Here is a 14,952-nt window from a genome sequence, read left to right on the forward strand (position 1 = left end):
TTGGAAGCCTTGCTCCCGGAACCAAGCTGCTGCTATTTTATCTCGATTTCAACGCTAAGTCTTGCAACAACAACAACGACCCAGTAAAATTTTATTAGTGGGGTTTGGGGAGGCTAATGTGTACGCAGACCTTATCCCTACCCCGAGAGGCAGAGAGACTGTTTCCGAAAGACCCTCGGCTCAAGAAGACGTTTAACGCTAAGTCTTGCATTTTATTTAATTTCTTTATCATTTTGGGATCAAATCGATTCGCTTGTCTATAAACCATGTTATAAATTTAACTGTACCGTTTTGTGAGTAAACAAATATGTGTCCAAAAAATTAGAACTAATATTTTAAAACTTCATTATTTTCTTAAAAGAAAGTTAATCGTGCTCCGTCAAAAAGTCGGTTACTTATAGAAATCAAATTGGCGGTCCCATCTTACCACAATTAAAGCTCACCACAGACGATTATTCCTCCATCGAATCGTGCTTCGCAATTTTCCCACCCATTTCGACCTCCAATTTAGATGTTGAATGTTTCCCTCTCAAATCTTAAATCTCCATCCCCAACCTAGCTCTTTTTGATTATTCCACTGTGTGTTGTGTTGTGTGTGTGTGAGAGAGAGGAAAAATGCCCATAGAAATGCTTAAAGGACTGCCATTTTCAGTAGACACATGGAGTCCAAAGTCAAGCACAAAGAGGCACCATTTCTTAACACATGCCCACAAGGATCACACCCAAGGGATTTGCGCTTACGCTTCTTATCCTATTTATTGTTCGCGTCTCACCAAAACTCTTGTTCTCCAGCATTTTCCTCAGGTACCCTTTTATTTTTATTTTTATTTTTATTTCGAGTCATGTTATCAGTTTGATGAGTTTTGTTCGAATTGTTATTTTTTGTCAATTTGGGCTGAAAATGTTGAAAAATTACGTATTTTGGACAGCTTGATGAATCATTTTTTGTGGGTATTGAGGTTGGGCAATGTTTAGTGATCAAGGACTCTGATGGTGATTTCACGGTTACTGCCTTTGACGCCAATCATTGCCCAGGTGCGTATATGAATATGCAGTGGGACTGTTCTTTTTTTTTTTTTCGATTTTTCCTTGAGATTTTTGTTTTCCAGTAACTTTTATGTTCAGAAGATTCTTGCTGGTTATATTGTTTTTCTTCTGCAAAGTTTGGTGCTGTGTATATTTTGTTCATTACAATAAATTGTTTTTATTTTTTATTTCTACAACAACAATAACAATGGTCCAGTGAAATCCTACTAGTGTGGTCTGGGGAGGGTAGTGTATACGCAGACCTTACCCCTACCCGAGGGAGTAGAGAGATTGTTTCCGAAAGACGCTCGGCTCAAGAAGGCGAAAATAGACAATATCAATATCACCAATAGAAACCATAGGAAAAATAAGATCATGGAAATGAGAAAGTAGATACAAAGCAAACGTGATAGACAATACATAGACCCGACACTATAGTAAACGAAGGAGTAGTAAGACACAACATTGCCACTAGCCGACATCGACAAAAACCCTACAAGACTAGCCTCACAAAGGTATGAAGTAAGCGAGAATCAACTACCTCCTAACCTACAACCCTAATACTCGATTTCCACAACTTCCTATCAAGAGCCATGTCTTCGAAAATCTGAAGCCTCACCATGTCCTGCCTGATCACCTGTTCCCAATACTTCTTAGGCCGTCCTCTATCTCTTCTCGTGCCCTCCAAAGCCAGCCGCTCACACCTCCTTACCGGAGCATCTGGGCTTCTCCTTTGTACGTGTCCGAACCATTTGAGTCTCGCTTCCCGTATCTTGTCATCAATGGGAGCCACGCCCACCTTCTCCCGAATATCTTCATTCCTATTCTTATCCATCCTAGTGTGACCGCACATCCACCTCAACATCCTCATTTCTGCTACTTTCATCTTCTGGATATGTGAGTTCTTAACATGGCAACACTCAATCTCATACATCATGGCCGGTCTAAGCACCGTTTTGTAAAACTTACCTTTTGAGTATCGGTAGTACTCTCTTATCACACAAGACTTCAGATGCTAACCTCCACTTCATCCACCCCACCCCAATACAGTGTGTGACATTCTCGTCAATCTCCCCTCCCCTCTGGATAACCGACCCAAGGTACTTGAAATTGCCACTACATGGTATGACCTGTGATTCAAGCCTCACTTCCACGCCTACTTCCCTCGGTTCAGTGCTGAACTTACACTCCACGTATTCCGTCTTCGTCCTGCTCAGCTTGAAACCCATAGACTCAAAGGCTTGTCTCCAGACCTCCAACCTTTCGTTAACACTGGTTCGCGACTCATCAATCAGAACTATGTCATCGGCGAATAACATACACCATGGCACCTTCCCTTGAATATGGTGTGTTAACGCGTCCATCACCACGACAAATAAAAACGGGCTGAGCGCAGAACCTTGGTGTAGCCCCATAACAACTGGGAACTGCTCAGAGTCGCCTCCTACTGTCCTAACCCGAGTCTTAGCCCCATCATACATGTCTTTAATTGCCCAAATGTAGGCATCCGACACACATTTTGCCTCTAAGCATCTTCAGAGAACTTCTCTAGGAACCTTGTCGTACGCTTTCTCTAAATTACTAAACACCATGTGCAGATCCTTTTTCTTCTTCCTGTACCATTCCACCAACCTCCTAATAAGGTGTATAGCTTCCGTAGTAGAACGACCCGGCATGAACCCGAATTGGTTGTCGGATATAGACACTGCCCTCCTCACCCTCGCTTCAACCACCCTCTTCCAAACTTTCATGGTATGGCTCAGTAATTTGATACCTCTATAATTGTTATAACTCTGGATATCACCTTTGTTCTTATACAACGGAACCACCGTACTCCACCTCCACTCTTCCGGCATCCTCTTCGTCCTAAAAATAACATTAAACAACCCAGTCAACCACTCCAAGCCTGCTCTGCCCACACACTTCCAAAATTCAATCGGAATTTCGTCTGGCTCGATCGCTCTGCCCCTACTCATCTTATGCATAACTCCAACGACCTCCTCAACCTCGATGCGTCTGCAGTCCCCAAAGTCACGGTGACTCTCGGAATGCTCCAGTTCATCTAGCTCAATATCCCGATCCCCTTTTTCATTCAAAAGTTCATGAAAGTAAGTCTGCCATCTCCTCTTAATCTGAGCATCTTCCATCAATACTCTACCATCGCCGTCCTTGATGCATCTCACTTGGTCCAAATCCCGGGCCTTCCTCTCTCTCCTCTTCGTCAGCCGGAATAACTTCTTCTCTCCGCCTTTTCCCCCAGTTCCTTATTAGGTGAACTGTGCATTTTGGCTAAGATTTAGTATTATACTTATCTGCACTACGATCCCTCGGGTGAGGTGGATGGATGAGATCGTACTTACTGTTAAAAATTACTGGTGAATGGCGCAGTGGTTTTAAGTGTAGTACGTGGCAATGGGCAGTTTGTAGGTTAGCTGATGAGAAGAGAAGGGTTTGTGCTTCAAGGTGCTTTCATTCGACCTGCACAGGGAAATGACGATGGTCGAGATGAAATTTTGGGCTTGCAGAGGGTTATATTCCTATCACTGAGTGACCTTATCAATAACATGAGTGACTTCGGGAGTGGATTAAGATGGGAGAGTTAGCTTATAGAATGCCTGCTCTGGTTGCTTATGTTTTGTGTGTGCGTGTGTAATCCAAATTGATAAAATGAAAGCAAAGGACCCAACAATGACTGGATGTGTTTGTATGCTCCATATCCAATGAAAGTGAGTACCCGCAACTGAGAGAGCTGCTTGAATAATGGAAGCATTTGCCGAGTAGAGTCTTACAAAGTTTTCCCTCCATCAAAAGCGATATCAGTGGACAAAATGTCTTGAGGATTCAATATGAAACAGAAATATGTTCCTTCAACACCCTGTAGTTGTCTGTTTTCCCATTGGTTGCAGTAAGTCTTTAAGGCTGTCAGAAGTAGTCCTGGCATCTTGAGCCAGATTTATGTGGTTCATACTCCAAGCTGTTTATAGGTAACTGTATCTGCACTCAGGTTGACCTTTTTTGGTAAATAAAAAGGAAATGTGACTTGTTACCTCATTGTTCAAATGTAATGATGGCACCCTCCACTGTGAGTCCATTTGTTTATCCATGTATTTATCTTTGTGCTCTCAGCTCGCACACTTATCTGACATGTCTCTGACTTAGTGTAGTGACAACTGACGGAATTGTTGAGTTACCAAGTTGCGGAAGTTGTGTCAAGGTGACCACCTCATTTCAGTTTTACGACGTGAGCAATACTTGGTGTTCTCCTCTCTTGGTCCTAGGCGGATCCTTTTACTTTAGTTAGGTCAGTACTAGGAGCTCATCCCGGGATGAGCTGCTGCTCTTATGCAACAGTCCTATCTATTAGCTAGGTGACTCATGCTTATGTATTATTATGTGGGAATTTCATTCTTTTTCTAATCCGCTCTATGGAGATTTTTTGATGTTTTTTTCTGTCTAGCTCTTTTTGGCTCCTAAGGTGATGCTGATGGGAGAAAAATTCTCATATTTGCAGAAGTCTCATGTTTGTGGATGGTAATTAACTTGATGTAACTTTCTAAGAAAGAGCATCAATAATTTTGTGAATTTTCTTGAAAAAATGCAACCTTTTGCTTATCTTTGGCAATACCAAGACACGAGACTGATTTATGACTCCAGGTTTACTAGAGTCTCTACCTAGTAAACTGCAAATTCTCGTATTTGCAAAAGTCTCATGTTTGTGGATGGTAATTAACTTGATGTAACTTTCTAAGAAAGAGCATCAATAATTTTGTGAATTTTCTTGAAAAAATGCAACCTTTTGCTAATCTTTGGCAATACCAAGACACGAGACTGATTTATGACTCCAGGTTTACTAGAGTCTCTACCTAGTAAACTGCAATCTGCTGCTCTTTTTTTAATTTCTAGTCTTATTTAATATTTTTGAGGCTATGTTGCATCCATAAGTGGTGTTATAGTCAATGTGCAAACTCTGGGTGATTGGAGTAAAATAATGCCTTGAAGATTGTATCTTGGACATGCCTCAAAGCCTCAGTTTGATGGTTTAGTTTCTCATCTTGCATTCCTGTTCTTCTATGGTACATCTGTTGTAACAGGGTTACAATGATAAATATTTGGCATGATGTTAACAACTTGCAGGAGCTCTGATGTTCTTGTATGAAGGCAAATTTGGAAACATCCTGCATACAGGAGATTGCAGACTCACGATTGAATGTTTGCAACAATTACCCCTAAAGTATGTGGGCACCCCAGGAAAAGAACCGAAGTGCCAAATTGATTGTATTTTCCTTGATTGCACATTTGGTCGGTCTCCATTGAAGATGTCCAGCAGGCAGTCAGCAATCCAACAGGTTTTAACACTCGTTCTTTTTAAATGGATTATGGTGGATTTGTTAATCGCGTTCTGGCTGCAGTGCTTTAATGCTCTTGTTAAGTGCAGTAAGTTAGTCAAGAGTTCAAGAGCCATAAGCATGATATGAATTTTTCTTCAATAGTTAATTAATTGTAAATTATTGAGATAATAATAGACGAAATCTAGCAGCGAAGGCCGAAGGGTATTGGCCTAGTGGTCAATGAAGTGGAAGGAGAACTATGAGGTCTCGGGTTCAAACCCTGGTGCCGCACCTGTGTCGACACGACTTGGGTGTGGATGTGAAATCCGTACTAGATCTGGTCAATTGATTTAGAGTACTTTGACCAAAATCGATTGAGAAAGCCAAATCCCCGCACCTATATCCGTACCCCCAAATCTTAAATTTTGGATCATGAAGTCCAACCTCTAGATCCGCACCCATATCGGACACCACACCCGAGTCCAAGCAACTTCGTATTTGCCTAAGCCTTGGTGGACAGAGTTACCTGGTACCAGTGCTGGTGAGAGATAGGAGGTACCCGGTGGAATAGTCGAGGCGGGCGCAAGCTAACCACCGCCAAAAAAAAAAAAACAGAGAGACTAAACCTACTGTTTCTATTTCATCTTTGTTTGGGAGAACCTCTTTAGAATTTGGTTTCACCGAATAGTAGAAAAAAGCTTGTATTCTTTCCTGGTGGGCAATTGGTTTTCAGATGCTTCTTGATTTGAGTTTTGTGTCCTATGATTTGATTCAATTCACCCTATATGGATTAAGTCCTGTCATTGGATCTAGTTAATGCATGAATTCCTGCTAAATCTTACAATTCAGTAGCAAACTGCACTGAAGCTCATAGGGCAGACAAGTGGTGTGAACTTGAGCTTATCCCTTTAAAGCAAGCACAAAAACAGCTAGATGCCTAAAATGAGAGTGAGGAAGTTCAGGATTTTTATATACAGCACCCTTTTGTTTGTATTGAAGAAAAATATACTATTCCATACTGAGTCCTCCGGGAGGCTGACATAGTTAGAAATGTCTACCTGCATATGCTGTGAAGGTTGCTTCCTTGTTGGTGAATCACATGGGCGAGTGGTGAGAAAACATTAGAAGTTGCGAGCTTATGCTTCTCAAATATCAAGGGCAAATAATTTACATTCTCCTTTTCTAATAAGTTAGTTCACACTCTCATTTTATGTATGGCTTACAATTAGTGAAGAAACTTAGTGCACTGTTGTAAGTCTTCACAGTGATTTTTTTTCCTTTTAAATTAAAGGCTTACAAAATCCCTAAGCCCACAACTTGGACTGGCTCTCAACAGTGATTTTTCCTTTGCTAAGGACATCAAGCACTGTTCTTGGTTAGGGTGATCAGAATTTTGTTTGGCAGAAAAAAATGTTGTCTTAGTCCACCGTCTGTTTTGCAATTAAGATTTTTCAAATTGTTGGTACTCTTGCCATCCCAATGTTGAAATCTAAATTCTTGATCAATGGAGGAACAATATCACCATTTTTGTTCATGCTTGCCTGGAAAGAGTATTGAGATGAGAAAGGACGTGTCCCTTTTTAAAAATCTTATTTGCTTAAAAGTTAAATAAGGGAACTAGTGGCACTGTTGGTTGCTTTTCTGTATTGTAGTAACAGCTAATTGCTCAAGCCTTGAAATGGACTCTATTTTAGAACGAATTAAAAATGGAAAATTGTACATTCACGCTGGAGATGCAGAATGTCCAGTTAATCAAAATTCCTCTGGGTTCAAATCAATTGCTAGAGCAGAGACTCGCCTTTGCCATCTACTAATTCATACTTAAGTCTCTTCCTTTATTATCATGTTTATCCAATACAACAATGGCTTACCCCTTAAATGTTATCATTCGTCTTTAGTCTACAGTCTTTCACCCTTATTCTATGTGGCATTTGACCGTTCTTTTTTCTTTTCACTTGTTTGATAGATAAATATTGTTAACATCACAAAATTTGTTTTTCTAACAAACAGGTCATCAATTGCATATGGAAGCACCCTCAGGCTCCTACAGTATATCTGACGTGTGATCTTCTTGGCCACGAGGAGATTCTTGTGCATGTTTCACAGGCATTTGGTTGCAAGATATATGTTGATAAAGTTAAAACTCCAGAATGCTTTCAGGCTTTGGAACTAATGGTGCCTGAAATCTTGTCTGAAGACTCATCTTCTCGTTTTCAATTGTTTGATGGGTTTCCGAAACTGTACCAAAGAGCTGAAGCCAAGATCTCAGAGGCTCGGTCTGCTTGTCAGCATGAGCCTCTAATTATTCGACCATCAGCACAGTGGTATGCATGCGATGATGGTATTTCGGATATTGAGGGGCGGAAAAAAGAAAGATGTGATCAACCAGTGAGAGATATATTCGGTGTCTGGCATATTTGTTACTCCATACACTCATCGAAGGAAGAACTGGAGTGGGCTTTGCAACTTCTTGCACCTAGGTGGGTCGTCTCTACAACACCTAGTTGCAAGGCTATGGAGCTGGATTATGTGAAGCGTTGTATTAATCAACATCGGAATTTTGATGACCCTTTCTGGCAACTTTTGGGGTTTACTGTGGACGTGGAATCTGTAGTTGATGCAGCAACAGCTCCAGATGTGGTTGAGGTTTCAAGATCACCTTTGGCCGAGAGCAATGCTCAAGATTATGCAGACAACTCCCAGTCGACGACGACATCTTTTAGCATTTATAGGCAGTCACATCTTTCTCCTCCAAGCAAACCAGCCCCAGTAACATTATTTGGTAGGGCGAGGCTTGGGCTCGACGCTTCTTATTTCAAACATGAAGAGAAGGAGCCTATACTTCCAGATAATGATTCTGTATTGAGAGGTTCTGACGAGTTAGAGGTTATTTCATTTAAGGAAGAAGTTGAAGTGGAAGAAGGTAAGACCTTGACAATAAGTGAAGGTTTAGACATTAGGAGTAAAGAGATCTTGATGCATACAGAAACAGAGTATTGTAGACATATTTCTGAGTCAGCTGTTGGATTGTCGAAGAGTTATAATCCAAGTTTGAGAAAAATATACCGCTCTATGAATGTGAGAGTGCCTCGACCCCTCCCTTCATTGACAGAGCTTATGAATGAGACCAAGCGTGCTAGGAGAAGGCTGTAAGTTCTGCTTTTTCCTGGCATCCTCTATTTGTTAGTTTCTCCATTTCATTCTCCACCCTCATTAACTTCCAGACATTGATACCAAGTACATCATTGTTTACAGAAAAAGATACATGTGTATAGCATATATTCCATACACCTACTCTTTACCTTCCCTTATACAGGCTGCTGCTGTGTACACTGAGACCTTATTACCTGCCTATTGTATATTGTTGTACATCATAATTTTATATGCAACATTTTATGGTATACTGAAACAGACATTGCAATATTCTTGTGGATGACTCCATTCTATTCAATGTGGAATGTATTTTTTGTTTACTGATCTCTTATTTTAGTTGATCTGAAACATCCTTAGTCATTACTGGAATTTCTCTCTCGTACTGTTACCTACTGAATTGTCCATTTTTTTGTGTGAATCAATTACCTATTGAATAGTTCTATTAAGCTTGTTAACAGTCGGTTTGACTTTCTTTTAGTGTCAATATCAGAAGATGATTGACTTGATCTTTAAGAGTAAAATTATATACTTCGCAATAACTAAAGAACCATGGAATACAAATAAGTACCAAAAATTTGAAATCGTGCAGTACTAATATTTGCTAGGTGGACATTTTTGGTTAACTTCATCCTTAAATATATTAGTTTCCGAGTGAAATGCTGGAGTAACACGCCTTGCAATTTGAATTTGAACATAGAAATAAGATGCAAAGAATTATATTTTCTACTGAAACTAAAGACCCCAAGAAAATTGTTTTTTGATGGGTTTCTCAAGCAAGCCTGTTTGTCTGGTTTTCTTTGACTCTTGCTCACTGAAAGAGAAAAGGTTCCTTAGATATCAGCTCTCTTTTTTTCTCATTTAATATTTCTATATAACTAAATGAGATACAAGTTTTAAAAGAAGTGAAGTAAGTTATGGACGTGTGTCCATCCCATTTCTCTTCATCTTCAATTAGCACAGGGCAATCTGGTAAGCCTCTGATATATTCGTGTCTGACATGTGAGTGGTTCGAAATGTGGACCATCTACTATATTCTCTCGTAATCCAGCTTATCAGACTGCAAAATTTGGATTTGGTTTGAGAATGTGTGGTTAGTTAACAAGGACAGTTTTAAGTGAAGTACCATAAGGTTAAACATGAGCATGAAATGATGCAAATAGCTTTAGCATTTCTAATGAATTCGAAGGCTAATTACCTTTATTAGCATCTCTGTTGGAAGCCAAGCTGGTGCAGTTGGTATTCCAATCCATCCAATCTGCAGCATAGGCAAGTCAGCGAGTTTTACTTATGAGTTTAGGATCAATTTTCTGTAATCTACTGTCATTCAGATAGTTTTGTTTTTGTTTCCCACCCGGTGGCCGGTACCCACATTGGTGCCCGACTAAATTCGGATTCGCACCGGGAAGTACTTTGGGGATACAACGCTCCCTAACAAAGGTGATTCCATACCTAGGGCTCGAACCCTAGACATCTAGTTAAGAATGAAGGAGTACTTACCACTCCACCACAACCCTCATCGGTGTCATTTAGTTAGACCGTGAGGTCTCAAGTTCGACTTCCTTTAAGGTAATATTGAGTGGGATTTATGCATGCTTTGAGTTAAGAAGAGCCAACCAAGTTTTGTTTTGTGGTGTTAGGCATATATCATATGTATCTGTAACACATTGGCTCGGATAATCCGAATTCATGTTGGATAGATATACTAAAGTAGGTAAGACGCTCTCTACCAAGAGATTTTCATTCTCAGGCTTACAATAAAGTTAATTCGATAGGATATCTCAAAAGCAAGAGTAGAATTTATTTTCTGGTTTGTGAACTATAACTGCATTGGTTTAATTAATTTTTAAAAAATAGTAAGCTATTTTGTATATAGTGTTGGAAAGGGGTAAAAATGTTAGTTCAAGTCTTGATCTAAACAAGAATTTATGAATTTTCTTAAACTATTAATTTATGGGGTTACTTGTTTCAAGGCTCGTCGTAATTATACTCCTATTATTTATTTATGGTTAATTAAAGAAGTATATAATCAATTGAATTTCGAAAAGTTATGCTTACAAGTGCATATTCTCCTGTCTCGAATATGCGCAAATCCAATACCTAACAAGGGATATGATTAGTGCAAGACCATCAAACAATCAATCAATCAATAAATAAATAAATAAATACTGTATATAGTTTACATTTGGTAATGTAAAATCTTTAATTACCAAAAAAATAAAAAAACAATAATTAAATAAACATCGCATAGCAAAGTCGAGAACATGCTCCTTCTAAATTAAAAGCTATTTTGCACTTCCAACTCCTAAGTAAGAACTGAATGTGGTTCCAAATTGGTAGGAACTCTCCCATTTAATGGTCACTACACAACACGAATTTGAATTTATCGATTAAATGGCTACCGAATATCGGATAATCAAACAAAAAAATGTAGTTCCAAATTGCATTTTTCCTTACCAACATTACAATATTTGTAGAAAATCAGAAAATGGTACCTCACCACGGTCTTCGTATATATAGTCCAGGCCTTTGTAATAAGGTGGATGATCCACTGACAAATACTGAAAATTTTATAAAACCTCGTTAGATATTCAAATTCAAATTCTATAAAAAAAAATTGTGTTACATTACCAATTCGCACTAACTAATTTAAATCCTAGATCAGTCTTTGTCAATAAGAAAAATAAAAAAAGGAAAAAGAAACGCATGGTTAAAAATTGTACCAACAATTATAAAACTAAAACTCACATTGATGCTATTAAGATATTTCTCCTTATCCACCCTGACTATCTGACCTTTCTTCACTGCCAACCAAAACAAAAATAAATACAAAATAATTATTCGTAATAAAATTATAAAAAAAGAATTACAGAAATGGACACATTTTTCAACAATACTCACTAGAATAGACAGGTTTTTTAGGCTTTGTTGCAGTGGCTGTAGAGGAAGATTCTTCTTTGGATTTTGGCTTTGCAGGTTTTTCATTGTCTATTGGTTCAGATGGATTTTCTGCTTTAATAATTAAAGGTAATCTAAATGGGGTATTAATTATTTTTCTTGTATGTGAGAAAGATGAAGAATATGTGAAGGTGGTGTGTGAAAAAGCTGAAGAGAAAGCCATGGGAATCTGATTTTTGCTATTTTTTTAAGAGATTGAACTGGTTTTAGCTGTGACCAATAACAGTGGATAAGGCAATTTCCTCTTTTCCTCCAATGGCTAAATTTGAAGAATAAAAATAGTTCTACTTGTTAATTATCCTTTTACCAAGTTTTTCCAAAATGAAGAAATTAATATTCTTATACAAAATTGCCATGTACTACTAGTTTTTATTTTTTATTTTTAAAAAGCAAATTTGTTGATTATATAAGGAGAAATGAGACAGTGAGAATTGACTTCACACATTTTGTATCACTAGTACCACTAAGACCATAAGCTTTGACGGTAATATACTACTTGTGCTTGAAACAAGCACAATTAGGATATTGAGAGCATAAAACTAATCATTACCTTAAAATTAAAAAATGAAGTTTGTAATATATCTATTAACGGTATAAAAATATTTAAACGGTCAATTAAGATACATAAAATGTTTAGCATTTATGAAGTATGTAAGTTGGTTTCGCTTATATTTTTTTGAAAAATTAAAAACATAATGACATTCACTTTGATATTAAAGATCCTTAAGCCTTGTACCAATCAAAATTTCACTTCTAAAAACCAAAGTTCTTTGCCTTGGAGGCAGCATAATGCTATACAAGAAGAGGCAACAATCTCGCATAACATAACGTAAATAACAACAATAAATTCAGTGTAATCTCACAAGTGAGATTTGAAAAGGGTAATATTTACGCAAACCTTATAAATACATTGTGAAGGTAGATAGACTTTTTCGGATAGATCCTCGGCTAATCAAAAGAAATAGTAACATCACCAACAGTTATAGTTAGATGACTATGATCCCTTCATCCTTAATTAGAAGTGTCGAATTTGAATCACGAGAATAAAAAATATCTTGATAATAAACATTTTCATCTTTAATAAGGCTTATATCACGTGAATCCAGATTAGTCGAGATCTCAAAAAGAACACCTAACACTGGACAAAGAATCCCCCAAAAGGGGAGAAAGAAATAATAACAGCTTAGAAATTCAAGTAGAAAGAGACCAGCGGCAGGACATTACATGAAGTGTAGCTGGAACAGTTTCAAATCTGACTAGTGCCAGACTTCAGCACTATACCAAATATCTTATTGTTACTTATATAGGATACTAAATAAGAGGTAAAGAATTAAACATGGTTTGAATGGAAAAAAAGAAGAAGCAAATTAAAGCTCAAAAATTGAGTATGTCTAGACCGGCAAATGTAGTTGTTTACCCTAAAAATAACGGATAACAATTGAATTTATATGTGGTTTTAAGGATATGCGGACCAATTCAATACAAATGATAAATAATGTTAGATTAAACAAATAAAAGATGTAATAAATTATCAAACCAATTAAGGGGAGTGATCCCGGACTCAATAACGGCTTAATATAATGTCTGCCTTCGATCCCGGGCTCACAACAATGAAGAACTAATGAACAAAAGTAAGAACTTTGAATAACAAAGAAAATAAGAGTATATTACCTTGATATGCGTGTTATAATTTTTTTTATGAATAATAATCTTTTCCCTTTATATAGCAGATGAGTTTTACCCTAAGTATAATTCTAAGAAAGGTAAAAATCTTTCGTTACGCCGATCACTGATACGAGCCGTGATTCGCGTCATGATATCTGATTGGGTACGGATATCACGACCCTTTGTTAGTCGTGTGCAGCTGCTCGGTGATGCTATCCGAAGTCTTAACCCTTAAATTGGACCTCGAGGATATGGCCCTGATATCCCCGAGGGAAGTTGTTTGCATGATCCCTGATATGAGGGGTTCTTCGTTCTGACTCCGATACGTTACGGTCATCTTCCCACTTCGCTCGACTCATCGGAAATTCGAGTCATGCGACGAGCTTGGTTTTGCCCGTATACAGATAGTCCCCTCGTTTCTCAGAGAGTAGGCTAGCTGAAACGATAGGAAACGATAGATGACTCCGGTTCCTTCCTTTGTAAGTTACGATGGGGAACTAAAACGTCCCATCAATAGCGTCGTTCTGACTTCAGACACGTGTCTCTTACCGACAGGTTGCTCCGAATGCAAAACGTCGACTGTTTCCCTATATAAGCCTTCTTCCTTTGTCCTTTTTCTTCTTTTCGATCAAACTGCTATCTTTGAGCCATTAACTATTATCAAAACCTTCATCAAATCTTCATCCCTGTTATTCAATCTTCATAGCAATCTCGAGATTTCTACCAAAAACTTCTTCAAATCTTCATACCCTGTTCTTCATATCTAAAACCCATTTCTCCCAAGCTTCGTGTTTATTCATAATATTTTCCAACTTTCTATCAAATGACAATAGCAAAAATCGAAAACCGTTCCTCAACAAGTTGCCTCTTCATCTTATATACTGAAGTGGTGACCCTGAGGTGGTGGCCCTCGAAGCGACTTCTCATATTGCGGCTGTTAACGAACCAGCCCCCGAGCCTCCTTTATCTATGTTTATCCCTGGAGGCTATTCGATTACTGACGACTTCAAGGTTGAGAAGCCCTCGCGCAGACAGGACCGGGGAGAAGGGGTCTTAAGATATATATGTTCGGTGACTGAGGACGTTCTTCCCATAGTTCCTAAGGACTGCGGTTGGGAAGGAAAAGATATGGTAGTCCTCGGGCCCGAGGATGCCGTTACTACCATGTGAAGGGGTACTTAAGTGTTTACACTTATCCCTTAACATTGGGCCCGACAGACCCGATTGTCCTGGAATTTTGCAAGAGGTACGAAGTGTGCCTCGGGTAGATCCATCCATCATTGTAGAGGATCGTGACCCTCCTTCGTTACTTCGTGAAAAATACCGAATCTCATAGGTTCACGATCGACCACCTGCTCCGATTATACAGTTCCCGAATATTTTAAGGGGCACTAATCAAGCTTACACACCAGGACAACAAGGTCCCCTTCTCCAGTATCGACGAAGACCGAGACCGTGACTGGCAAGGTTGCTTCGTCCGAGTGAGGACTGAGGATTTGGTCCCCCAGAATACATGCCATTCCCCAAGGAATAGAATGTGTCTCGTAAGTGTAACTCCTTCATCAAAATTTATTTTTCTTTTATTTCGATCTTCTTATTTATGTTTAAGACTGTGCAGCTATTGCCCGAGTTCCGAATGTGGTCCCCTATTTAAAGGTATGGATCGAGGGCATCTGTACTCAGATGTCCTACTTCGAGCGCACATGGTGCAGACTCTCAAACGGCCGATGGGAAGCCCGTTCTCATAGTAAGGTCTCTTCTCGAATAGCCAACATTACGTATCTGTTTTATATTACACTAATCTCTCCTCTTTATCATTGTAGGT

General features: G+C 38.7%; 2 protein-coding genes across 4 annotated transcripts; one reads left to right on the top strand and one right to left on the bottom strand.

Moving 5' to 3' along the window:
* Positions 1 to 471: 471 nt before the first annotated feature.
* LOC104116516 (uncharacterized) lies at positions 472 to 8,831 on the top strand. Of its 3 annotated transcripts, none has more exons than XM_009627386.4 (4): positions 472 to 804; positions 930 to 1,035; positions 5,161 to 5,372; positions 7,365 to 8,831. In XM_009627386.4, the coding sequence occupies exons 1-4, from the start codon at positions 616 to 618 to the stop codon at positions 8,505 to 8,507; spliced, it is 1,650 nt and encodes a 549-aa protein (XP_009625681.1). In that variant the 5' UTR covers positions 472 to 615; the 3' UTR covers positions 8,508 to 8,831. The 3 variants fall into 3 exon arrangements, with proteins under 3 accessions (XP_009625681.1, XP_033517279.1, XP_009625682.1); XM_033661388.2 differs by lacking the exon at positions 472 to 804 and adding an exon at positions 4,191 to 4,327; XM_009627387.4 differs by lacking the exons at positions 472 to 804; positions 930 to 1,035 and adding an exon at positions 4,352 to 4,557.
* Positions 8,832 to 9,207: 376 nt separating this feature from the next.
* LOC104116517 (NAD(P)H-quinone oxidoreductase subunit O, chloroplastic) lies at positions 9,208 to 11,773 on the bottom strand. Its single transcript, XM_009627390.4, has 6 exons — positions 11,406 to 11,773; positions 11,253 to 11,308; positions 11,000 to 11,065; positions 10,563 to 10,604; positions 9,703 to 9,762; positions 9,208 to 9,564 (listed from the first exon to the last, which is right to left on the bottom strand). The coding sequence occupies exons 1-6, from the start codon at positions 11,623 to 11,625 to the stop codon at positions 9,535 to 9,537; spliced, it is 474 nt and encodes a 157-aa protein (XP_009625685.1). The 5' UTR covers positions 11,626 to 11,773; the 3' UTR covers positions 9,208 to 9,534.
* Between the last annotated feature and the right edge of the window lie 3,179 nt (positions 11,774 to 14,952).

This window comes from Nicotiana tomentosiformis, chromosome 5 (assembly GCF_000390325.3).
Source record: "Nicotiana tomentosiformis chromosome 5, ASM39032v3, whole genome shotgun sequence".
In the NCBI taxonomy this organism is placed as follows: domain Eukaryota; kingdom Viridiplantae; phylum Streptophyta; class Magnoliopsida; order Solanales; family Solanaceae; genus Nicotiana; species Nicotiana tomentosiformis.